We start from the raw sequence: 26,811 nt of genomic DNA, 5'->3' as shown, positions 1-26,811 counted from the left end.
GAAGGTTAGTGGTGGCAATCTCAGGTGGAAAAATAAGCCGTTGACCAACATCTGCCAGCATTTTCCAGTCTCTAGCAGCTTCCAGTTGTCCTGGGCGAGGATTGGTTTTGACACCTTTTCTTGGTGGTTGCTCTCCTGGATGGAGGAATATTGTCTTTTGTGTGTAATGTTTTGATGGAACTGGTGTCATGTTACGCTTGTCTTCCAATGCTAAGGCCAAACATTGCAGCACCTGGTCATGGCGCCAAGTAAACCGTCCTTGGCTAAGAGCCACCTTACATCCTGTCAAAATTTGCCTTAATGTTGCAGGTGATGAACACAAAGGACATGAGGGATCCTCTCCTACCCAGAGGTTTAGGTTCTGTGGTGATGGGAGAACATCATATGTTGCCTTGATAAGGAAACTCACTCTCCCATCTCATCCATTCTCCCTGCTTGGCCTGGGAAATGGCTTTTACACCTCATCCTCTCCTCCTGCTTTTGCACCTCGTTGACTACCAGCTTCCCCCGTTGAGCTGGGGCTGCATTGTGCCATGTAGGAGGAGCTGAACTGAGACCACCAAGACCCCCTCTTCCATGCTGAACTTGCCCCATGACATCACCAATTCGAAGGGCAGCCTTTGCATCATCCACAGCTTTCTTTGCCACCCACTTTCTTCTAGTTTTCAACACAGGTGCTGCCTCCCTTACACATTTGTCGCTTGACTCTACTAATGTCATTTCCAGTCGGACCTTGGTGCACTTAAACTCCTTGGTTAGAGCGAAGACTGGTAGCTGCAGTATTCCTTTACCATAAAGTCCCACTCTGCTGAAGAAAATGAGCAATATATTCAGGGCAGCCTGAAGGTTTCCATAAACAGGAAGGATCTAAAAATGACATACACAGACAGGAAAAGCACTGAAGGGTTTAGCTGTAAATTCTACGGTGATTTTCCTCTTGAAAACAATCCTGTCAGTTTTGAGGATGCAATTAAAACATTTACCACCCTCCCACAGTTGCTTGGGGAAAATGGAGAAAATGCTGTGCCTATGAGAGTCTGGCTTTACCCATTAAATAAACTGGACTCCCAAGCAGCTCAATTGGTGCAGCAAATCAGCACAGGGTTAGTGCGTCATTCACAGCAAGTCCTAGAAGAATTCAATGAGCATGATATGTAATGCAATGACATGATGAAGACTCGGTTGCCATCCAGTTTCCTAAGAAATAACAAAATGAGAACATTCAAAGAAGTGTTCAGAGTACAAACTGCTGTTCCAGAAATCTTTAGCACGAGCGCTACCCTCCATACGAGGTGGCGGGGAACAGGAAGGTGTACTGGTAGACATACTAAGTGGAAAGGAACAGTCACCATTCCAAAACGCAATGTTAACAGAATGGCTGGAAGACAAGGAACGAGAAATGAATGTGATGAGGTCTTATCTCAGCATTATGAAAAATGCAACAGTCGTGTCATCAAGCAGTGAGCTGGACCAAATAGTGCTGGATTCCAACAATGAGTTTGTAGTGTGCTTCACATTTACTTCATTAAAGCAAAAAGAAACTTACCTAAAAAATCCCATTTAAATGCATCAAGATTTCAGGTTGTAACATAACAAACTGTGAAAACGTCCAAGGGGGGTAAATACTTACTGTAAGAGGGTTCGAAAGAAATACAGACCAGGCTGGGTTGAAAGGCAAGCAAACCACCTTACAAGAACATGGCAAGTTTATTTAAACAAAACAAATGGAAGGATCAATGCGCAGCTAAGTTGTAACAAGACTGAACCTGTCTCCCCACAAACTGCGTTCCTCCCCTCATTCACTCTGACGTCACCGGTCAAAGCACTTCCTGTTAACACATTATTCCAAAACATACAGCAGATTTATTGTTGTGTTCATTTCACAATACATCATGACCCATACTGCACTATTGAACAAACCTGACCCATCACAATGATAGCTTGCAAAAGCCAAACTATAAAATCCTTCTGTCTGGAGAGTTCTGCATAAAGACGTGTTAAAAACAGGAAGTTCTGAAGATGTTTCCTGTTTTTGCAGAGATGTAGAGATATTACCCACAGGAAGGCCCTGCTAGGAGCTCCACTGAACGCTTTGTTATTTTTATTTTGTGAATATAACTGGACCACTCTTCTGGATATAGCATTCTCCAGGTAGGAATCAATAGTTTTAAACATATCTTCAAACAGATCTCAATGTCTTTCTATGCTCGTGTTTTTGTGCTAGTGCTGTGTCTGTATGCGAATTTCAGAGACTTGCTTACAGTTCAAGACACAACTAGTCACACATATGAGTTACAATCCAGATTCCTTCTATTTTCTGTAAATCATTCCATAGATGAAGGTATTGGCTGGGAGCTCTTTAGATGTTTTATCATCAGTGTTTACATGGGAAAAGCTGCCAGGCTTAAAGACAGCAGTGGCTGTGTGAGAATGCACACCTTTTATTGTAACTAGACTTTGACTCCCAAAAGTACATTCAGAACTTACAACATACTTAAATGAAGGGTAGCTTTGTAATGCTGTGAATTCACTGGACTAGTAACTTGTGCTGCCTCAATGAAAAATAAATGTCAGACTATGAAACCTGTTACTTGCTGCAGAGTTTGTGAATTCTATATTGCTATCATTGTAAATGACTGCCACCAGTATTAAAAAATGACCTTATTAAAATGTACTAAATAGTTTATTTCTACATTTTCCTTTGTGTAGCTTCCTTTTAAGTTGCCATAAAGGTTATATTCATGTGTTGAATATGTATGCATTGAAATGTGAAATTAGCTGCATTTCTGTGAAACCCTGTTTATTTCTGACAACAGAAGTAAATACAAATAAGTACTTCTTTCAATGGGGTTAGTTATTGGAATCATTCAGCTAAATGATACATTTTGTAGAAAACTGGGTTGTTAATAAAGTAATTATTAAATAAGGGCTTCCTAGAGTGAAGCTTGGGTTTCTGTTGTCTTAAATTGATTAATAGGAGTAAAACTCTGCAGAATTGTCTCTGAACAGACGTATACATTATTATATAAATTCAGAACCCAGACCTAATCATTATTTGATTGCTAGAGTAAACAGTGACAACCCGCCCACTGTGTTGATGAATTTGTTACTATTTCAGGTATTTTCACTGTCTTCTGGTGTAAAAATGAACAATTTAAAACAGGGAGGTGCCTGTACATTTATTTTCAGCAGTGTCCTTTTACAAAGGACCACCGTGTTCAACACAAAACATAAACAAAACAAAAGCCTAACTCCAGCAAGGAACGCTAGCTCAGCTTTGAACAGCTCTAGCTACTAATCGGACAATACAAGTATTAAATACCTTTTCCGGGTTTCTTTACATGGGCCTCTCACACAGAGGAAGGCAAACCTTCATACCTCATTCAGGCCTGTTTAAATACCAACCTGCTTGGCAGGTGCATCTCATTAGGCCTGTAAAGACTTCTGGGAAACATAGTCCTGTCTTCTCCATTTAAACTTTGGGACTACATTTTCCCTTTCTCCTCCTCGTACTCTGTCACAGTATATATTAACAGCCTGATTACAATCATGATGATGCCCAATACAGCATATCCAGCCGTGAGAAATGGTTTTCCCTTGGATTTTTAATACACAAGTCACATTATGGGCTATGCAGTGTTTAGAAATGCTTGCTGGAAATACACACATAACGATGTTTCTCTTTGACAAAATGTTTTACCATGGCATACTAATATAAGGGATTCCAAACATTGTAAGCAGTGTTATGGCAAATTTACAGAGCTGTGTGTACTCATCATGAAGAGCATGTATTTATATAAGCATGTGTTTTATAGGCTTGCCAGACCTGGGCATTTATTTAGAAATTGCAGATATTACATTAAATAACAATAAAAGTTTATAAATGCCTGCTGTAAATGCATATAAAACAGAAGAAAAGCGTAACTCACGATGTAAAGGGCACTATTTTATTAATTGTTACATAAAAAAAATATATATATATATATTTAAATAAAAGGAGCACTCTGACGTTTAGGCCAGCTTTGCCATCACAGAGTACAAGCAACTGAAGAAAAAATACCTTAAATATCAATCAATTACAGAATCACAAAGATATGTGCACTCATCATTAAAGACCTAGCATGTGTTTGGCTTGCCAGCTCTAGACGTTTTAGAAAGCACAGATATTACAATTAAAATACTAATAATGTGTATTGCTGCCTTGTCGATTTAGTGCTATATGTATTTTTGATGCATTATTAAAAATATATGCATGTAGTTCATTGCCTGTTTCTCAGGACCTGCTGATCGATGGCTGATCGCCATGAACCCTTTTTTACAAAGTCAGCAGAAAAGCCACTGGAAAAGATAGCTCTGCACATGCGCACAATGAATGAATGTATGGGGATCAGGATTCGATATTCCTGTAGCCCTGACTACACCACTGAAGGTATTGCGTCTTCACAATTTATTTTTTACTAAATCACCTAAAATGTACACAGGGTCGTTATATCGGGCAAAATACTATACTGGGCAAGAACGAGAGACCACCAAGAGGTAAAACTGTAACAATTTATTTATAATTAAATCCCTTCACCAATCAGTTAATGGTTATAGTCTATGCATCAAATGTACAAAACTTGTAAATAGCAGGCAAGTCTATTCCATAAACAAGAAAGGTAGATGCTAACACAGTACAAAGAAACAGATCAGAAGGAAACTTTTACAGCCATGTTCAGTTAAATAATGGCAAGTTATTCAGAACAGCGACCATTAACAACCAAACAAATGACTCGGCCAACAAACTAGAATTCTTATATAAAGTGCAATTAATCAAATATTCTATTAGCAGCAATGGTGTAATTAAATATAATTCAGGAGGGGGAGTCACAATTAGTGACAATGGTGTAAAAATTAACAGTAGTGACAGTTAAAATAGAGTTTAGTATAAGGAAGTAACAATGACAGCAATGGAATAGTTACATATAGGATATAATACAGAGTCCTACATTAGCTGCAACAAGATAGTTAAATATTAGAGTTTAGCACAAAGGAGTAACAATTAGCAGAAACAAGATAGTTAAATATAGAGTTTAGCACTGATAAGTTCTAATTGGCCACAACGCATGGGGTCAGAATAGTAGTGAAACAATTATTACACTACAAAACCATTACATATTAAATAAATACATATAAATAAACTCTCACTAAACCAGTGTCACACTTCAAATACATGTCAATAATAAAAACGTAAATTCAAACCAAGTACAAATTGTTTCACAAAAAAAAAAAAACACAGCAAAGCAAACTACTCTTCAATAAACTTGTCACCAGTATTATCATTCAGTGACAGTGTGTTTTTCTATTTGAACCTAATACAGTATTATGGTAAGCACCGCGTTACTCAGGTTCATGTAACAAAACAATGTAATCATCATCAATCCCCTTCTAGTAATGTAAACGTGCACGTTTTCTCCGTAAGAACAGGCGCGCAATGATTCGGGAATCCAGACACACACACAACCGACTCGAGACAACAAGTTTATAAGCTCAACTCCACCCACGGTCTCCCAAATAAAGTGCAATTTATTTACAAATGCCCGTAAGTCGTGTTAGATACCACGTTATCTGAAGCTCTTCACATAGCATGTACGGGTTGGTTACAACCCCAGACTGCATAACAGCGTATACCATGCTTTAAGCTAACTACTCAAAATAGTTCGGGCCGAAACAAAAGCGGAAAACAATTACACTACCTCCATCAACGGGGCATCACAAGCGGACTACCGTAGCCTCGATTATCTATCTGTCTGTCTGCTCTACTCCTCCAGCTCATCTTCTTTATAGGGTTTGTTGGCGCATTTTAATAGAGATGATGAGCGCCCTCTACCTTTATATGTATGTATCTATTGTAGTTCTCTTATATTAATCTCCCATTTCCTTTCTATAAATGTGACTATACCTTTTTCTTTCTCTATTTGTTTATCTCTCCCTTCCATCTTCAAAATATCATTTGCTGTTGTTACGTCAAATTCTATTTCCCTTACTGTTCTGTTTAATATGTTTCTTTCCTGGGTATATGTATTGCATTTCCTAAATATATGCTCCACTGTTTCTTGTCCTCCTCAATTGCCTCATAGTCCATTCCTCCTCCAGCTCTTGTCTCCATTCTCAGGTAATTAGCCCACACACCCTTTTACTCTGCATTCCGCATGTGTATCACAGTGTCTTCTGTAATAGGTGTCTACACTACACCAGCATTTTTTTTAACAGTGATTTATTTGTTTTGAGTCGTCTCAGGTATTTCATTGAAACATCAGATACCTGGTAATAGTGTTTGTAGTGGAATTGGTACTTTTAATTTGTTCTCAGCTAGCTGCATTTAAATTAAGACTTTGCCACATGATGTGCCAGGTAAACAATAACCATACGTTTTCTATGCTAAAATCAGAATCTATTATTGTTGCTTCTTAACTTGGCTATTGTTCTTGCTTCCAGGGGTTTGATGCCTCCAATGGTCTGTGGCAATGGGAGACAAAGGAGAGGTTCTGATCAGTATATTAGACGAGCTGATTGGTGAAGAATTGAAAAGATTTAAATTTTCTCTTGAAAGCATTGAAAAGAAGTATTCATGTCAACACATCCCCAGAGGCAAGTTGGAACATGCACAAGTCACGGATATTGTCAGTCTTCTGATTGACCACTATAGTGACCACACCATAAATGTGGTAAAAGATGCCCTTATTCATATCAAGAAGAGAGATCTCGCTGACCAGCTTCAGGAGAAAGCTGAGACAGGTATGTACAGTATTTAAGGTGGAAACACGCAAAAGGCTACACAGATTGTATCTGTTAATCCAAATGTGCAGAGTTATATAGTTATAGTGTCTTATACTTTATATGGCATTGATTTATATATACACATTCAACTCTCATTAATATGAATTTCTCGGGACCAGCAAAAAAAAACAAAGTTTGTATTGAAATTACAGTAACGCTGAAATTAAATTTAAATGACAGTACAATTTATATAAAAGTACTTTTGTAAGTGAATACGGTTGTTAGTGATTTTTTTAAAAGGTTTGCTGTGTACCCACACTCTCTCCTGCAAGCTGGTTTTCTGTTCCCAGAATACATCATGGCAAACCTTATTGATTTATCTTAACCCATTAATGCCTAGCGTCCCATATATGGGACGGGGTGAAAATGTGCATCTCCTCGGGTGTGTGTTCACTGAAATGAAATAATGAAACCTGTAAAATATTCCCCTCTTATAGCTCTATTAGTCCTGCTTTTATTATTTGCCTGCCAGGTTTTTTCTTCCCTAGGCACCAAATGCAATCTTTCAAATTGAGCAAAAAACACAAAGAAGCGATAGCTTAGAGATATTGATGCAAATCTATTTAGCCATTATCTTTCATTCTTATTTTTTTCATGTATTTATGTTGGTTAGGGTGTGCCGTAGCTGTACATAATCATTTTATAATTTTTTTTTGCATATTGTCTAAACTGAACATTGTTTTTTTAGCGTCCCATATACTGGAACGCCAGGCACAGATGCATACAAGTTTTTTTCTGTGGTAATATAACAGAGTGAAGATGTATGTAATATGTTGCAGTCTCACAGTTGATGAAACGTGATAGATTCGAAGAGATCCTCAGATATTTGCACCTTGCTGGTAACAGCAGACTACCTGTTGAAGACAAGCTTGGCAAGATAAGGCCATTCTATGAAATGATGAATGAGAGATTCCTCAAGGCCTTCCAGATTGAACAAAATCTGTGTATAGATGAAGCCATGATTCCCTGTTATGGGAAGCACTCAGCTAAACTGTTCATGAAGAGCAAACCAATCAAGTTTGGTTATAAGCTGTGGTGTCTGAATACTCACCAATTCTACCAATCCTGTGATAGTAACACGATGGAATGATAACAGCGTGGTCACGATGGCATCTAATTGTCAGCCAGTAATGCCTATTGGAAAGGCAAAGCGCTACTCTCGGGCTGAGAAGGTGATTGAAGTTGATGAGCCACAGGTAATTCGATACTACAACAAGTACATGGGTGGAGTTGATAGAATGGACCAAAACATTAGCTACTATAGAATTTCCATCCGCTCAAAGAAGTGGTGGGTGCCCTTCTTTATGTTTATGCCTTATGTGGCCATACAGAATGCATTTCTGAAGCCCATCTATTATTCTCCATATACGTGCAAATATGTGTTAATTGTATTGCTTAATTATTAATTGTTTTGGCAGTTGGTGATTATAGCTGCCTATACCTGTTTCTGTAGGGAATATAAACCCCACAGCTAATTCAATCAGGGCTGTTGAGTTGCAAGAAGCAGTATACCCTGCTACCAAGCAGTCAAAAGAAAGGTACTGTGTGTACTATTGTGTATTTGTATATTGTGTGTTTTGCACGGGTAAACTGAATAAAAGTGTGCGTAAATGCGCTTATCCACCTATTTGTGTTGGGACAACGTTTTTAAAGGGCAAACGAACCTGTGCGAACCTGGAGTGGTCAACACCACAGAGAATATGAAGTTATAATTCTTCATTCTGAATCAGATTTTTTTGTGTGTTATCTTTTAGTACTGGAAGAGATCCACCCAAAGAACAGAACAACAGGTAAGTATTCTACCATGTTATTGTTACGTTACATATATTTAAAACCGCTGTATTTTTGTAAAATCATTAGGCTTGCATTCATATAAGTGGAACGGATGTATTTTGATAAATATAATGAAAAGTTTACACTTTGATGCTAACAATAAATTTATATAGAATACTATCAATTACACTGGAAAGAAACTGCTACAAAATAAACTCCCCTAAATCAGTAAAAATGTCAAAAACTTGTATTATAACATCCTAGAAATCCATTACTTCCCCATATTAAGTGTACTTGGTGGTATCCAGAATACAGTATTTGAAAAAGTATTGAAAAACCTTGTGCATGTAAAGTGTTTGAATGCTGTTCCGACTAATACAACGATACCCTATTCATACTGTGAAAACAAAATGTAACAACAATTCAAAACATAATTAACATTATAACAGTGCAAGTGGACTTTGTAGTGATTACAAACAAGCACAGAAGTGCGGTTTCCCTTGTTTGTTTGTGATTAGTGGTTGCTATAGTAACATGTTTCACAAGGCCCAGATAAAGCAGTGCCAAAGTCAAGATAAAGATATTGAAATGTTTTTCACAGCAACTTGCAGATTAAAAGCCTGGAGGTAAATAGTGATAGTATTAGTGTTCCAGTAAGAGTTGCAGTTTGTCATGCTGACAGTCAGCAAACTGTATCGGGTTTAAAAATGTTTCACATTGAAACCATAGAGAGGTATCCACCACATATCTTCAGCTGGTTATACTGCCTTCATGTTCTTAATGTAGAACATTAGAAAATTGAGCAGGTATGCCTTTAAATTAGACAGTCCTTTATATTGTAAATTCTTATAGCAAATGGTAGTTTTCACAGGCTTTTCTCATGGTAATTGAAATGGATCTCCTCCTAGTGGCTGATGAGTTAATAATTCTGACATCAGGACAAGACTCATACTTATCTCCACTATAGAGCTGGCTCTTCAGTTGAATGATCAGACATTCTTCCTCAATCTGTGTCCAGCCCTTGCATTTCCATTCAATTCAATGAGCTGAGATTCCAATTAATTGCATTAAACATTACATTTACCACGGTTTGCCATATTAAACAAACATGCCTTATCATTACCTCTTTGGTAAAAATGGGATACTTCATGTTAGATGCAGGTAGATTTTGGGGTGGGGATACCCATCAGTGAGTGCTATTGATGTTGTTGTTTTTTTTTTGTAACAATATGGAATATTTAGTAACACTTTTGCAATTTTGCAGTTTGTCAAGAAAGTTACAAAAAAGAAGTCAAGAAAAAATATGGAAAAACAAAAGACTACAATTCCTTGCCCGGGGAATGGGTGGATTTCGATAAGAGATTCACAAAGCTGCTCATTCTCAAAAGACATCCCAATTTACAGGAAAGAGAATACGAGCTGCAATCAATGGGGCATCTGAAGTTAAGAGAGACATATAAAAACGATGAAGACCTATGCCTTCAGGTAGAAGATGTATTTGCTTCAGATGAAAACGGAGAAATACCATCAACTATTGCACTCCAAGGACCTGCAGGAATTGGAAAAACATTCACAGTTAACAAAATTATGTTTGACTGGGCATCAAACAACATCTTCCAGGGCAAGTTTGATTATGTTTTTCATTTTAACTTTAGAGAGCTCAATACAATCAGTTGTAATGTTAGCTTGATCGAATTGATCTCCGACCGCCACAGCAATTTAAATCTTGATGAGATACTAGCTCGCCCAGAAAAAATCCTTTTCTTGATGGATGGTTTTGATGAGTGGAAGTTTCCTTTAGATCAAGATGACTCTGGCCTGGGTAAAGGTGAATGTTCAAAGCAGCCAGTTGCAATCACAGTAAGCCGGCTACTTAAAAGGAAAATTTTCTCAGAATCGACCCTGTTAATCACAACGAGGCCAGCATCTTTAGGAACCCTTGAAGAAAGTGTGACTCTGCAACGCTGTGCAGAAATACTGGGGTTTTCAGCAGATGAAATACAGGAATATGTGTTTAATTATTTTCCAGACAAGGAGCAAGCTGCACAAGCCCTGAACTACATCAAAGAAAATGAGTCTGTGTTGACCCTGTGTTTTGTTCCAGTTGTCTGTTGGATTGTTTGTGAAGTAATAAAAGACAGCATTGAACGTGGAGAAGAAATTACAAGGAACTTGAAAACAATAACCCAGGTGTTTGTTCAATTTGTAAGAATCCTACTAAAATACCATGGCAACAAATGTCCGTCAGATACCATTCACAAGCTTGGCTCGCTGGCTTTGGCAGGAGTCAGGAAACATCAATTTTTATTTCAGGAAGAAGAACTGGAAAAGCTTTTTTCCAATCATATTCAAGATGCCTCTGCATTTCTCGATAAAATACTATTTAAGCAGAACCTCAGCTGTAGGTCTGCTTACCATTTTCTGCATTTGAGTATCCAAGAGCTATTGGCTGCCATGTTTTGTGTTTCAGGCATGTCTGATGAAGAAAGGAATAACTTGCTCTGTGAGGCACTGGATAATAGTTGTTTTTTTAATGTAGTTTGCTTCATGTTCGGACTTGCAAATAAGAACACACAGGCCTTGATTCCAGACAGTATAGTACTACCTATTTCTGTATTAAGAACACAGTTGGAAAATTGGATGAACAAAGCCATGACATCATCGTCTTATGATTCCTATGTTCTTGTATTGCTGCATTGCTTGTTTGAGATTCAGGATGAGGAGTTTGTTAGGAAGGTAATGGAATACCAGTACACAGATCATTTGGCACTCATTGCAGGCTATTTAAATAAACATGACTGCACTGTAATAAAATATTGCATCGAGCAATGTGGCGAAGTGAGAAGTCTTGATCTTCTGTTGTGCATCTTGGGGGAAGAGGAAGTCAAAGTCCTTGTGGAGGTTCTTCAGAAATGCAGATGTTTTTCGTAAGTGTTTTTAAAGGTTGTATTTTTTCAGTTGCATTTAAGAAAATAACTGCACATACACACATTAAAACATCAATAAACACATTTACACAAACATCCTGAAAATGCATTGAAGTTCACAGACAGATTTTAATATTTTAAGATTCTGAGCACTGGCACAGGCAGCAGACATCCTGGGCTTACCAATCATACACATTGGCTACATTTACCACGACTGTTGACACACAGAACAGAACGTTCTTTTTCTAGAATTATGATTTATTTGTCTTGTCATTGTACTATACTTTTCTAGGTTTTGGAAATGTGAGTGAAACTGTGGACGGGGTAGGCCAATTCAGTATGATTAACATTGTGTCCTGGGTCAAAATGCATCAAATTCAAGAAACAGAAATACACTTCCTTATCTCCTGTAATCCCTTTGCAAGTTAATCTGTATATACTGTAGATTTTTATACATATAAAATATAAATGATCAATCAATAAACCCTTAGCTTACGGTCCTTAAGATCATAACATTGAATGAAAAACACTTTCATATAAATACTTATCTTATAATAATTAAAATTTATATCCTTTCTTTAAAAATTAATTGATTCAAAGTTAAGAATTGTACATCTTTTACCAGACACATGTTTATGAAGTTCATGTAACACTGTAGTGATGGTCGCAATGCTGAGTAACCAACAAATAAATAAAAATGATGCACATATCGAGGGCTCAGAACCAGAGGGGCATAAGTGACATTTTTGTCAAAATGGCATATTATATATCAAATGAAAGCTCTTGGTGGGCTCTGTCTAGTGCCAAAAGGACCTAACTGAAATCTCAAACTGCAGTGAATAAAGTAAGAAAGTAATACAGACACAACTGCAAAATCTAGTTTAACTTAGTGCCAGGAGGGTGTAAGTAGCACACTTACGACCTCCTGGCACTGTGTTGCATTGTGGGATGGCCATGTGACAACAGATAGGTCAAAATGGATGAAAAAAGCAGTAAAATAAAGCTTTTGTGTAAAACAATGTCTAACTTCTGTGGATATTTGACTCAGTTAAATTAAGGATTTAAGCAATTAATTCACTACAGAATAATAACCAGACCATGTAAACTGTAAAAAAACAACAACTTGTGAACATTTCTATTTTAAATTGAAGAAAAACAAGTCTGGGATAGAACTTGTGAAGAAAACCACACTTTTATCTATAATGGGTATTAATTTCAATGTGTTATTGTGGCATATCTAACTTTTAAGCAAACATTCTGGTGCTATTCTTACTTTGTAAAGTTTAAAATTGAAAAATGTTTTAAACCCTTTAATTTTGTTCAGGGTAATGTACTGATAAATAGCAATTGAACACAAACAATCAATCTTATTTTTCTCCTGTAAAATTATGAAAATGTCACTCACTCCCCTCTGGTTCTGAGCCCTCGAAATTAACTTACGAGGTTAAAAATAAATACACTTCAGTTGAATTAGTAGTAGCGGTAGCATGGTGGCACAACTTTAGCACAACACATTACATAATCTATTTTGAATTGTGAAGGAATCATAATACAAACTGTTAACAAATAATTACATTTAACCATACTTGAAGATATAAAGAAAACAAAGATGACCAGTAGAACGCTCCAGTTACATCTACCCAGATGGCCACGACTTGGTAGTAAATATTGGAACGTTTCTGTAATATTTTAAAATCTTTACATTGTAAACACCATTTTTAAAGGGTACATACGGACCTTTTTATTTGATTGTGTTACATGTTACCATGTGTTGCTACAACTGTTTACATAAGGTGTGTACCCGCATGGACCTCTCAGAACTACATTTCCCATCATCCTCCTGCTCACATATGTAACTGAGATGGATTTACCAGTGAGCAAGAGGATGGTGGGAAATGTAGTTTTGAGAGGTCCATGCAGGTACATGTGAAGCTATCTTGAAGCAGGGAATGCAATTTAAAAGTTTAAAAAAGTGGTCAAAATGTAAAAAAATAAAAAAATAATAAATAAATAAATAAATAAATAAATAAATACACACATCTTACGCAAACAGTTTTAACAACACATGGGAATATGTAACACAATAAAATAAAAAGGCCCTTATGTACCCTTTAATGCAATGTGTGTTTAATTGTTGGTATGTTCTTATGATGTGTGATATTCAAAATATTAGCATCTGCCCTCCTTAATTACCATACAATGACACCCACTGGCACAACACTTAGCAGTTTGTTGTAAACCCGTCTCAAAATGAAAAAGGAGTCAAAGATTTTTCAGGAATAACAGCATTACAGTCACAGTGTGCTGCCTCTATTTTCATTGTAAATATAGCCGTTGTTAACCACAGTCATTCTCTACAGCATGGAAGCCAGTAACCTCACCAATACCACAGTACAGAACTTCTGTCAGATGCTCTCTACACACCCCGACAAGAATTGCTTGTATCTGGATATAGCCCTGAAAAAAAAACAACTGAACTTGTTCTGTCAAACATACTGGCATCGTGATCTTATAGCTGATGTCAATGTCATTGAGAGGTAAGAATGTTCATGTAAAGTTGTGTGTAAAATATCCCTATTGTTTTTAAGAATAGTAGGGCACAGCGTGTGCAGTTACAGTCATGCAAGAATCCAATATTGTAATAGTTATACCGTTTTTCAGTTTTAAATGCACACTAAAAACAACCTGTGGTGTTCACACTTACCTTAATCGAGGCAGCAGTGTGAAGTAGTGGTTAGGGCTCTGGACTCTTGACCGCAGGATTGTGAGTTAAATCCCAGGTGGGGGACACTGCTGCTGTACCCTTGAGCAAGGTACTTTACCTAGATTGCTCCAGTAAAAAACCAACTGTATAAATGGGTAAAAATAATGTGATATCTTGTAACAATTGTAAGTTGCCCTGGATAAGGGTGTCGGCTAAGAAATAAATAATAATAATGGGTCTTTGCGTGTGACTAACTATTGGACTAACTAATCAACCTTCTTACCATGCAGTAGAATGTGTCTTAGTTTGTTTACACATAAAAAGAATGTGCTTACACATGCACAGATCAAAGATGTGCACTGCAGTGAGCCCCAGCCTGAGTGTAAAAGTCGTTGTTTTATTAAAACACAGTTTATGTATGTATATTAAACAGGGTTTTATGTAGATTTAGTCATTGTATTGTTTTTTTTTTAACAGTGATGAAAGGTGTAGAAACTGTAACATATTACCGTCCCTAGTTATATTGTAGAATCAGCTTGAAGAAGTCAGTCTTGCGCAGTTCATTTAAATAAATACAAAATGACACAAGTTTAATAATGATTTCCAGCGGTGGTTTGGGGTAAAGAGAGTCACGAAACATTAATTTGAATGTTATTAAAGTCCCTTACAATACATTTTGGCGGCATTTTGTATCAGACTTCAAACACAGTAACAATGTATCTGTTTATCCAACATGGTTAGATCACAAACGGATGTACGGGGAGATTGTGGGATTATGCATATTAATGGTGTGAACTGGCATTGACAGCACAGCTCATTGGAGAGGTAACCCTTCCTACAGAAAGGGTCGTAGTTCTGTTGGGCCAGTAATCCAGACAGTATTTCAATAAACCATGGGCACTGAACAGAATGAGTTTATAAACTTGGGCAACTGTCTTTTTCTTTTAGCTTTTCAATCAACGGCGATCTCCCCGAAGATTTCGTTTTGAACATCTGCGCTTTGATTATTCCAAAGTATAACTTTGAAAAAATATCACTCCAGAACTCTCAACTTAGCAACAATTTCCTAAAAGGACTGTGTGGAGTTTTGGAAACATCAACCATTGATCTCCAGTCTCTTGAGTAAATTGATTTTACTTAATGTTTTTGAATATATATATATATATATATATAAAAGATTTCCATTACACGAGAGTAGATGTTAAAACTTCATGCTGATTTGAACTCGGCTCTCGCCAAGATAAGCACCAACTAAGACGTAGCTTTACAGTAAACTAATGTGATCCATATGTGTCTCCCTCCATTTACGTTTCCTTCCATATGATGATGTAGATATCCTTCTGTCTGGTGTTATATATATATGCAATATGTGTCATGAATTTACAAACAAATTCGTATTAAAGATCATTTAAATAATAACACTATATAGTGGTAGTCAATATGCAGGGTGTCCTACAGGTCAGGTATCACAGGCTATTTCCTGTTAAATCCGGTGGATACACAGCAATCTGAATTCTATTATTATTATTATTATTATTATTATTATTATTATTATTATTATTATTAGTTTATTTAGCAGGTACCTTTATCCAAGGCAATATCATGCCTTTCATACCAGATTTATGGGACCCACTGTATGTCTGTCATGATGATAATTCATTTTAGGTTTTAGACAGTGGCACAGCTAAGCATAATTTTATATTACTGGAAGCATCCCAGTATTTATGCCTAAGAAATCAGACCATTTCTATGACAAATGGCGTGTTAAGAAATGTGTTAATTGTGTTATAAATGACAAATCAATAGACATCAATAGTGAAGCATTTGGAATGCTTTAGGGATAACAATTGGAATAAAAAGCAGTGGGTCTGTGTTCATACGTCCAGTCAGAAGAACAGCTTCTTATATAGCCGGATTGTCCACTTCACACAGCCGGATATATTTGCTTGTTTTGAATTTTAAGTAATGTCAAAGGAAATGTTTGAACCAAGCGATTCTCTCCAACTTCCTAGGCTGAATGACTCACACCTCACAGACAGCTGTGTTGACTCCCTCTCCTCTGGCCTTGATGAGTTCAGCAGCTCATTGGTGCGTCTGGACCTGAGCAATAACTTTTTCACAGACAGCTCTGTTGCCAGCTTCATCCAGATCATGCTAAAGTATACCAGCCTGGAGATTTTCAAGTGAGTATTTGTATCACTGTTTATCACTAAGAGCTCTGCTGGTAGAACAACGTATTCCAGTTACATACACACTATAAAAAGCCGGTGATATCCCTTCTGAAAGTTCAGCACGGTAATGTTGCAGTTTTCCTATGAATAGTGAATAACAGAGACAGAAGACTCACACTTTTATTAAACTAAAACAAAACTAAAGATTGAAACAAACACATCAAAAATATAAACCACACCCAAGCCGAGCTATCACAGTGCAGATACAGGGATCAAAACCTGCTGCTCCCAGTCCCTTCTCTAAACTAACCCGCCCTCCAACCCGGTCTGGCTCCTCTTTTTTACAGGTGGCATCCCCAAACTGGCAATCAATTAACCGAGTTAGGACTGGCCACATTCCACACTTATCCTATTAGGGAGGGGATTCTAGCCTCAGCCCTGCCATATTTAATCCAAACTTTAAATACACAATTAAAAAGAAACAAAAATACAAAAGCCTATTATTTACATGTGCAGGGCTTCAGCCCTACCATACCATATTTCTGCATTCCTGTGGCAATGCGCCCCGCCCCTGTGTGCATTTGTGTGTTATATGTTGTATGTTGCGTGCGTGTGTTAATGTTGGTGTATAGATTGGTACACGGGATATAAACGGGTCTGTGTTTCACGTGTGATTTAAAAAGGTAGATTTGTATTTAGGCACGAGGAGGGCACAAATCACTTCACGTGCTGGTTAAATGTAATATGCGAGCACGGGGTTGCACAGAATTAATTCACGTGCTGGGATTCAAGTGAATAATTAATTAATAATTGAATCCCAGCACAATAGTATATATAGACGCACATTTCTTGCAGTCGGGGTTGGGTGTTCGAGAGTGGAGAACGGGAGAGAGAAAGGAGTTAAAATAAGTGATAATAATAATTATAAGTGTTTGTACTCACCGTGTTTGTTTGTCTCTCCGTGCACCGTTTGTTAAGTGTTTAGTACGTTTTGTTTGTCTATTTATTTTGGCGCAAGTGCCGTGTCCAGTGTTTTTGTCTGTTCAAACCTTTTATTTTCTGTTCTGTTATTAAATGCTGAGCGAAAGCATTCACTCAGCTTCACCAAACCCCAAATCTCTGTCTGTTTATTTCCTGCATCTGGTCTGACGCCACCCACTCCGGCCGTCTTTGTGACAATTCCTCATAGTTTCTTATGGGTTTCCATGTTTTTCAATATGTTTTACCATAGCTCTCTGGGCTTTACAATCCTTTCCTATGTTTTATTACAGTTTTCTGTGTTTTTATTATGGAACACTTTTAATTATACACTGTTTCCATCCATTGGTTATCTTATTAAAGCAGAACATGTTTGTAGTTACCCTGTGCTCCTGTATAAATAGTATTTACCATGAAGTTGTCACGTGAATACCAGCAGAAACGAAGGTCACCACATCAAAACGGTTAAATCCACTCATCCATTACAAACATTGAAACATTCAAATACACACCAGTGCTTCTTTCTCTTATTGTTGAACTTCAGCTTATTCTGAGTACTTTGTACAATGGTAGGTAGGAAAATGAAAATCTGCAGTTGATTGTATAAAATTAAAGTCTGTGTGTGGCAGTCTGGCTCGCAGTGGTGTGGTGGATGACGTCACGGACCAGGAAGTAACTGACTCCAAAACAGTGGATGGGCGGGTGAAACCGAGTGCAAAAGCACTCAGCGTATTTAATAATAAACAAACAAAAGATTTAAACAAAATACAAACAAAAGGGCACGAGGACCAAACGAATAAATAAACAAACAAGTAAGTGCCGTGCTGGATAATCCAGCACGTATTAGCAATTGTTTTTTAAATGTTATTCCTTCTCTCCGCTCCCCGTACTCTCTACTCCAACACCCCAACACCCCAAGTGCAGAGAGCTGCTGGTTTATATACTCTGGCCGAGGGATTTAACTAGTTGGTAATTATCTTATTATCCCCCGGCCAGAGTCTGCACGCGTTTGGTAAGGATGCATGACTGTCAGCTATTTAAATAATCAGTAGCTGATCAGCCATGCATCCTCACGGGGTTTTTAAATAATAATAATAAAAGACGCGGCGCTTTTACCCGCGCCGCAAACAAAAATACAAATAATAATAAATAGGGGCGGGACACTCCGCCACACATGCCCCCCCTTGTGCGCAGCACACATGGCCCCAACGGCCACCTCCCCCCTCAGTCTCAATGTCCTGGAAGAGGGGGAAGCAAGTTGCATCTGGGGGGTGGCCATGGTGGAATTTCTGGCACCCCCCAATTCTTCGTGGCCGGCAGCTCCCTCTTCCGGGGCTCCCTCCACACTCTATCCTGCCGCGAAAATGCGGCTGGGGGAGCTGGTCTCCTGACCTTCCCCCTCCTCTTCACGGCCAGCAGTTCCCCTCCGTGGGGCTCTGACCACACAATCTCCTGCCGCGAAAGTGCGGCTGGGGGAGCTGGTCTCCTGACCTCCCCCCCCTTCTTCAAGGCCGGCAGTTCCCCTCCGTGGGGCTCCGACCACATGATCTCCGGCCGCGAAAGTGCGGCTGGGGGAGCTGGTCTCCTGACCTCCCCCCCGTTCTTCATTGCCGGCAGCTCCCCTCCGTGGGGCTCCAACCACATGATCTCCGACCGCGAAAGTGCGGCTGGGGGAGCTGGTCTCCGGACCTCTCCCCCTTTCTTCATGGCCGTCCGTTCCCCTCCGTAGGGCTCCGGCCATAGTGTAGTGACCCCAGGCGAAGCAGGATCCCTGGCGACCCCAGGCGAAGCAGGATCCCTGGCGACCCCAGGCGACGGCAGCGAACCCTCGGGAGGCGACGGCAGCGGACCCTCGGGAGGCGACGGCAGCGGACCCTCGGGAGGCGACGGCAGCGGACCCTCGGGAGGTGAACTCGGGAGGGGAGCCCCTGGCCATGGAGGCGGCAGCGGGAGCTCCACTTCTCCCTCGTTCCCTGTAGCTGGTGGCTCTCCAGGCGATGTGGAGCAACAGGCAGCCCCAGGTGATGCGGAACAACAGGCAGCCCCAGGCGATGCGAGGCAGGCATCCCTGGGTGGTGCGAGGCAGGGCAGGAGCAGTCCTTCCCATGACGGTGGATGTGAAACCAGCAGGTATTCACCCTCTGCTGGTGGAGGTGGGAGGGGAAAGCAGTCCTCCCACAGCGGCTGAGACGGAACCAGCAGGTATTCACCCTCTGCTGGGAGTGGCAAGCAGTCCTCCCACGGCGGCTGAGGCGGAACCAGCAGGTATTCACCCTCTGCTGGTGGAGGTGGGAGGGGCAAGCAGTCCTCCCACGACGGTTGAGGCAGAACCAGCAGGCATTCACCCTCTGCTGGTGGAGGTGGGAGGGGCAAGCAGTCCTCCCACGACGGTGGAGGCGGAACCAGCAGGCATTCACCCTCTGCTGGTGGAGGTGGGAGGGGCAAGCAGTCCTCCCACGACGGTTGAGGCAGAACCAGCAGGCATTCACCCTCTGCTGGTGGAGGTGGGAGGGGCAAGCAGTCCTCCCACGACGGTGGAGGCGGAACCAGCAGGCATTCACCCTCTGCTGGTGGAGGTGGCGGAGGCAGAGGCAGCTCTTGCTGCTCTGCTCCTGGTGATGGTGGAGACAGAAGCAGCTCCTGCTGCTCTGCTCCTGGTGGTGGTGGAGACAGAGGCAGCTCCTGCTGCTCTGCTCCTGGTGGTGGTGGAGACAGAGGCGATGGGGCGGATGCTGGCCACTCAGAGGGAGGCTGTGGCGGTGCTGGCTCCCTCTGCTGTGGCGGCTGGGCTGGTGTGTGCCGTGCTCCCTTCAGCAGCATAAATAGAGGCTGCTGGGGAACACCAGCATCCTGCCCTTCTCCCCCCCAGAAAAATTCAGGGGGTTGAGCCTGTAACTCCTCCCCTTCTGGCTCTTGGGACTGCAGCTTGGGTCCTAAGGCTGTGGAAGCGCAGACTTCTACCTCTTGGGCTATGGACGCACCGACTCCCCCCTCTTTGGGCTGTGGACGCACCGACTCCTCCCTCTTGGGCTGTGGACGCACCGACTCCTCCCTCTTGGGCTGTGGACGCACCGACTCCCCCCTCTTGGGCGTAGGACGTTCGGGCTCCCCCCACTCGGGCGTAGGACGTTCGGGCTCCTCCCACTCGGGCGTAGGCCGTTCGGGCTCCTCCCACTCGGGCGTAGGCCGTTCGGGCTCCTCCCACTCGGGCGTAGGACGTTCGGGCTCCTCCCACTCGGGCGTAGGACGTTCGGGCTCCTCCCACTCGGGCGTAGGACGTTCGGGCTCCTCCTCCTCAGGCTGTGGAGGCGAAACCAGCAGGCATTCTCCCTCTGCTGGTGGAGACGGTAGCGATGGCTCCTCTCCCTCTGATGCTGGAGACGGTAGCGATGGCTCCTCTCCCTCTGGCGCTGGAGACGGCAGCGATGGCTCCTCTCCCTCTGGCGCTGGAGACGGCAGCGATGGCTCCTCTCCCTCTGGCGCTGGAGACGGCAGCGATGGCTCCTCTCCCTCTGGCGCTGGAGACGGCAGCGATGGCTCCTCTCCCTCTGGCGCTGGAGACGGCAGCGATGGCTCCTCTCCCTCTGGCGCTGGAGACGGCAGCGATGGCTCCTCTCCCTCTGGCGCTGGAGACGGCAGCGATGGCTCCTCTCCCTCTGCTGGTGGAGACGGTAGCGATGGCTCCTCTCCCTTTGGTGCTGGAGATGGCAGCAGCAGGGTCTCTCCCATATCCGCAGCCAGGTAGTTGAGCACCATGGCTGCGATGTCTGGGAGGGATGCTGGGTGGTGTTGCTGTTCCCAGGCCTCCCAGCGCTCCCCATCTCTTGCCCACAGGAGGTTGATCACTGCAGGGAGGGCTTCCTCATAATCCCTCCCCGGCTCCACCAGCCAGTCCCAGACTCCCTCAGAGGAGAGTGCATTCGTCCTCTTTGGAGGATGCAGGTCCTCCCTCACTGGACGCTCTGGCTCCTCTTTCTCCTGCCATGGAGGGGGTTGGTCGGGTGCTATGTGACCCACCTCCCCAACAGCGAAGCACCACTCCTCACCTTTCAAGCAGGTGGGGCAGACGTCCAGCATGGTTGAGCTACAGTGGGACCTGCGACCGGCCCCACGCTGCTGTAGCTGCTGCTTCCTCCGTCCGCTTCTTCCCATATTTATTTATTTATTTTTTTTTTTCCCCCCCAAAAAACACACAAAAAACACTTTGAAAAAAAAAACGAACAAAAAAAACGAGCTTTTCTTTCCTGGTCCGGCTATTGGAGGCGTTTGTTTTATCCCACTTCTGACACCATATGTGGCAGTCTGGCTCGCAGTGGTGTGGTGGATGACGTCACGGACCAGGAAGTAACTGACTCCAAAACAGTGGATGGGCGGGTGAAACCGAGTGCAAAAGCACTCAGCGTATTTAATAATAAACAAACAAAAGATTTAAACAAAATACAAACAAAAGGGCACGAGGACCAAACGAATAAATAAACAAACAAGTAAGTGCCGTGCTGGATAATCCAGCACGTATTAGCAATTGTTTTTTAAATGTTATTCCTTCTCTCCGCTCCCCGTACTCTCTACTCCAACACCCCAACACCCCAAGTGCAGAGAGCTGCTGGTTTATATACTCTGGCCGAGGGATTTAACTAGTTGGTAATTATCTTATTATCCCCCGGCCAGAGTCTGCACGCGTTTGGTAAGGATGCATGACTGTCAGCTATTTAAATAATCAGTAGCTGATCAGCCATGCATCCTCACGGGGTTTTTAAATAATAATAATAAAAGACGCGGCGCTTTTACCCGCGCCGCAAACAAAAATACAAATAATAATAAATAGGGGCGGGACACTCCGCCACACTGTGTAAAAAACAACTTGGTGTACTTGATCAGCATGCAATAATCATTCATTGATTTCCTATTGTTTTCTGTGTATGATATTTAAGACATGCTTCCTTCCTATAGAACATGCTAAGTTCAGAATTTGCTTCAGCACTTGTAGACAATATTTATTTAAATTCAAAGCAGATACCAAAATACAGTTTCGCAGCAGAAGCACATTTTAAGTTATAGGGGGAGGTAATATCAAGTCACCCAATTCACAGATATTTACCAGCAATGGTAGTTTGTTGAAATAATGTTATAACATCTGAACTTTATCCATTTTAGAGCTGTCCTATTTAGTTCAATTTATGGTTTGTATATATTTTAATACAAAGAATTGTGTATTGATATTGTTTTTTTAGAGATACTACAGAAGGGTACTCTAATAATAAGTTAATTGATGTGGTCCCAGTAGTATTTAATATTTAAGCCACCTGTTTGATGGTATATAATTACACTTATGATGGTCCAGTGGTCTAAAACATGTTTGTGTGTAATCTACTCCACTTCTGCCTTTTATAAAATAAAACTAGATATAATGCAATACAGGGTATTGGATATGACCACTTGCTGGAATAAACTATGTGTATTTCTAATCCCATCTCTCTCAGGCTTGAAGGGAATCAGTTCAGTTTAGAAGGGAAGAGAAACCTGGATGTGAAGGAGGAGATGCGGAGGTGTGGCTGTCGTCTGTCTGTGTGGGTATCAGTATAGAAGAAGGGACTGTATAACATATTAACCAATATTGTTCAAGCCATGCACTGTACAACATAGTCCCCAATACTGTACCAGCCTTGCACTGTACAGCATACTCCCCAATACTGTGTGAGCCTTGCACTGTACAGCATACTCCCCAATACTGTGTGAGCCTTCCACTGTACAACATACTCCCCAATACTGTGTGAGCCTTGCACTGTACAGCATACTCCCCAATACTGTGTGAGCCTTCCACTGTACAACATACTCCCCAATACTGTGTGAGCCTTCCACTGTACAACATACTCCCCAATACTGTGTGAGCCTTGCACTGTACAACATACTCCCCAATACTGTGTGAGCCTTGCACTGTACAACATACTCCCCAATACTGTGTGAGCCTTGCACTGTACAGCATACTCCCCAATACTGTGTGAGCCTTGCACTGTACAGCATATTCCCCAATACTGTGTGAGCCTTGAACTGTACAGCATACTCCCCAATACTGTACCAGCCTTGCACTGTACAGCATACTCCCCAATAATGTATGAGCCTTGCACTGTACAGCATACTCCCCAATACTGTACCAGCCTTGCACTGTACAGCATACTCCCCAATACTGTATGAGCCTTGCACTGTACAGCATACTCCCCAATACTGTGTGAGCCTTGCACTGTACAGCATACTCCCCAATGCTCCCCTTCATATTATATTGCATGTTCTCTTTGTGCACACTGTGTTTTAATACCTGTTTACCAGCATGGCATTGCACCTAATTCAATAAGGTTTCACTCTCCTATAATAACTTTAATATATAACTTTATGGCTGGTTAAGTGTACGAGGGAATAAACCAAGCAGATAAACGCCTGAGACCTTGTCAAGCACTCTTTGTAATAGACAGAAAGATGTTTTTCCAGCCCTAAAGTTATAGCAAGTATGCAGCAGTTTAAAAAGATAATTTTGTGGACACAGAATGTGATTTCTGTCGTTCAAAAAGAAAGAAAGAAAACGTAATAATTTAAACTGTTTTTGGGGGGTGGAGAAGAAGAGAGATTTGTAAGTAAAACGGAAGCAAGTAAAACTGAAATCTAGAAATTCTGTAATATTAACAGAGAGGAATGTGGATCTTTGATATACTGTGAGCACTAGAGCAGCTACAGGTATGCCCAATGGTTTTACTGTGGTTAATTATTATGTGGTAAAGATGTGTGCACTGGGCGGGGTGACATTTCTTTTCAAATTCATCTACGATCAGTAGATTCACCATGGCTTTTCAAAAACATATATTATTTCTGTTATGATGGGGTTAAAACCTTTAGAACTATGAATATAGACAAGCCCATCTCTTTTGCATAGCAGTTAAGGCACTCTCTTGAGCTGTGTGGGGTTGCCAGGTCTTGCCAAGTCTCCACCAGGTTACATTTGGCAACTAAGAATTTTCAGTATTGAAGGAACTGAGATCACAGTCGAATGCAACTCTTTCTCACCTCTGACTTTCTCACCACCTTGTGTTTGTAACCCATTCTCTCTCTCTCTCTCTCTCTTGCAGAGTCGATGATGGTCCTGTTGTTTCAGTTAGGAGCAGTAATGAGGAAGAGCATCAGGAATGCAAGCGTTACTTGTCTCTGTATATATGAAGACGAAAATGCATCTGTGGCAAAGTGGTGATTGATTATAAGTGCCTGCAGTGCAGAGTGGATACAAAACAAACAGAAAATGGCTTTCAGGTGCAAGGGTTTATTGATTTATTTAACAAGGTCCAGAGCCTTATGGCGAACGCCTGTAAATAATAATGATGGAGTGATACAGCGGCGTGTATCACTCGGTAATTGTAATCCCCGGGTTTGACCCGTAACCAAAAAGTTCAGTTCTATTACACCCACACGAAACACAAAACACAAACCCAATTAACAGTGAATTATATTAGTGCTCGTGGTGCAAGACAATTCTCCTTGAACAAAGGGAAAGTGTTGGTGTCCAGGTTTGATGCTGGCTGAATAGCGACAGCTCCGGATCTTTAGTAGCAGTCTAAAATAACAAACAGTTTTTACTTAGACAAACTAAAACACAACACTCCCGTTTTGGCAACACAGGATTCTCCTTCTAGGTTTGATCTAACCATTTACAAAGGAACAGATCACTTACACTATGTCCTCTATTTATACCCTCGCTCATGACCCCTAGGTTAACGAGCGCATCCGCTCCTCCAATCCTCAGATGCCACGCCGTTTACCGCCTGGGTCATTGAGTTTGGGTACTGTAGCTTCGCCCCTTTACTAAATGAACGACTTCCACCTACCCAAAGGAATAAATTGTCATGCCATTTAGTTAAGGGTACTCTGTTCCTTTTACACAGTGCCTTCACAGGTCGAGAGGGAGCTCTAACACCAAGAATCATTCGATCTCTGTCACAGCATCTTATAACCCCCCCAGACTCTACAGCTATGATCAAACGTTTTGCATTACCCCATATAACTAATTTTACTTCACAAAGTTGAATGAAACCTGCTGAATAATGTTATGTTAATATATTGAATTACACACGCTTTGTAGTTTTCCATATACTTAACGAAAAAATGCCAACAATTGAAAATGTGACATTTCAAAATCTAACACATGAAATAAACTGTTGTATTACTATTATGGCTTCCGGTAGACTTTTGCAAATTAATTGTGTAGTTTGTTTGATTATATGATGTTAATAAAATATCTTAATTATGTTCATATATATATAATTTATTTATTTTTTTTAATTATGTCTCAATCCTAAAATTCTAGGTGATGCAAAACTTGGTCAAAGCTGTACATATAATACCCAGCTCAGGGCTTATGACTTTACAAGTAGTATTGATGAATAAGCTTCAGTTGAAGATGTGTCCTTGTGTTGCTTCATAGACAGATGTCAGATGTTCCACTAGCCTTCATCAGAACACATGACCTGCAATGCTTGCCTGCTTGGCTCAAAGACAGCATTTGAAGAAAGTGTCAATTTCCATTAAGAGAAGTGTGAACTCTGCCATTGGTGTGCTGGAATTGTTATAAAGAAATCTTTCCGATGATTGTTTAAATAATTTATTGCAAGAATACCATTTCGTTTTTTTTTTACATTTCTCTTAATATATGATGTTTGCAGTCATTCCAATTGTTCTGGGTTCTGTTGCTGCAATGTTGGGTTATTAACTGCATTGAATATGTGTTCTTATTCCATTCCAGTCACAATGGGACCCTTCTGTGCTGCTCACTATATATATATATATATATATATATATATATATATATATATATATATATATATATATATATATATATATATATATGGTCACTTCCTATGTGATTGGTCACATGACAAGCAAGAGCACTGGGGTGATACTGGTGTTGTACTCGGAAGAAGCAGTAGCTTGTAGGTTTATAGTGCGGTCTGTGATATATCTGCATATATTAAGTTGAAGTCTAAAGAAAGAGTTAATGAAAAGTACAAAACTATGATTGAGATGCAGCTGTGTTGCTGTTTGCTGTTATGTGGACAGTCTGTGCTTCTATCAGGGAGAGAATGTCTTATGCTGTTGACACACAGAGATAAGCCAGCATCTAAAGTGTGCATGCAAATGGGTTTAGAGGGTTAGGTAATTGGTCATTGCTTGATTTCTGTTTATGAACAGGTGCTACATTGTTGTGTCTAATGATAATGTTTAAGCAGTATGCGTGTAACTTTTGATTATTGGAATCAGTAAAATAAAACATTTTCTTAAATCCTTGTGCGTGCTCCTTAATACAGAGAAAGAAACACAAATATTAATAAATCATGTACTGCCCTTACAGAAGAATAAAAACAAACCAGAACAGATCTTCAACAGAAAGTGAAATAGTGATCGT

At 40.7% G+C, this 26,811-nt stretch overlaps 1 protein-coding gene across 2 annotated transcripts; it reads left to right on the top strand.

The window, feature by feature from the left end:
• The first annotated feature begins 1,832 nt into the window (after positions 1 to 1,832).
• On the top strand, positions 1,833 to 26,688 carry LOC117965721 (NACHT, LRR and PYD domains-containing protein 3-like). 2 transcript variants are annotated; one of them, XM_059016390.1, is made up of 9 exons: positions 1,833 to 2,151; positions 6,478 to 6,777; positions 8,574 to 8,609; positions 9,857 to 11,519; positions 13,880 to 14,056; positions 15,172 to 15,345; positions 16,236 to 16,406; positions 22,853 to 22,939; positions 24,488 to 26,688. In XM_059016390.1, exons 2-9 carry the CDS (start codon positions 6,507 to 6,509, stop codon positions 24,573 to 24,575), a joined length of 2,667 nt encoding a protein of 888 aa, XP_058872373.1. In that variant the 5' UTR covers positions 1,833 to 2,151; positions 6,478 to 6,506; the 3' UTR covers positions 24,576 to 26,688. The 2 variants fall into 2 exon arrangements, with proteins under 2 accessions (XP_058872373.1, XP_058872374.1); XM_059016391.1 differs by lacking the exon at positions 15,172 to 15,345.
• Positions 26,689 to 26,811: the final 123 nt, after the last annotated feature.

This window comes from Acipenser ruthenus, chromosome 53 (genome assembly GCF_902713425.1).
Source record: "Acipenser ruthenus chromosome 53, fAciRut3.2 maternal haplotype, whole genome shotgun sequence".
NCBI lineage: Eukaryota > Metazoa > Chordata > Actinopteri > Acipenseriformes > Acipenseridae > Acipenser > Acipenser ruthenus.
The sequence above is the reverse complement of the archived record's forward strand: the minus strand, read 5'-3'. Positions and strand labels throughout refer to the sequence as shown.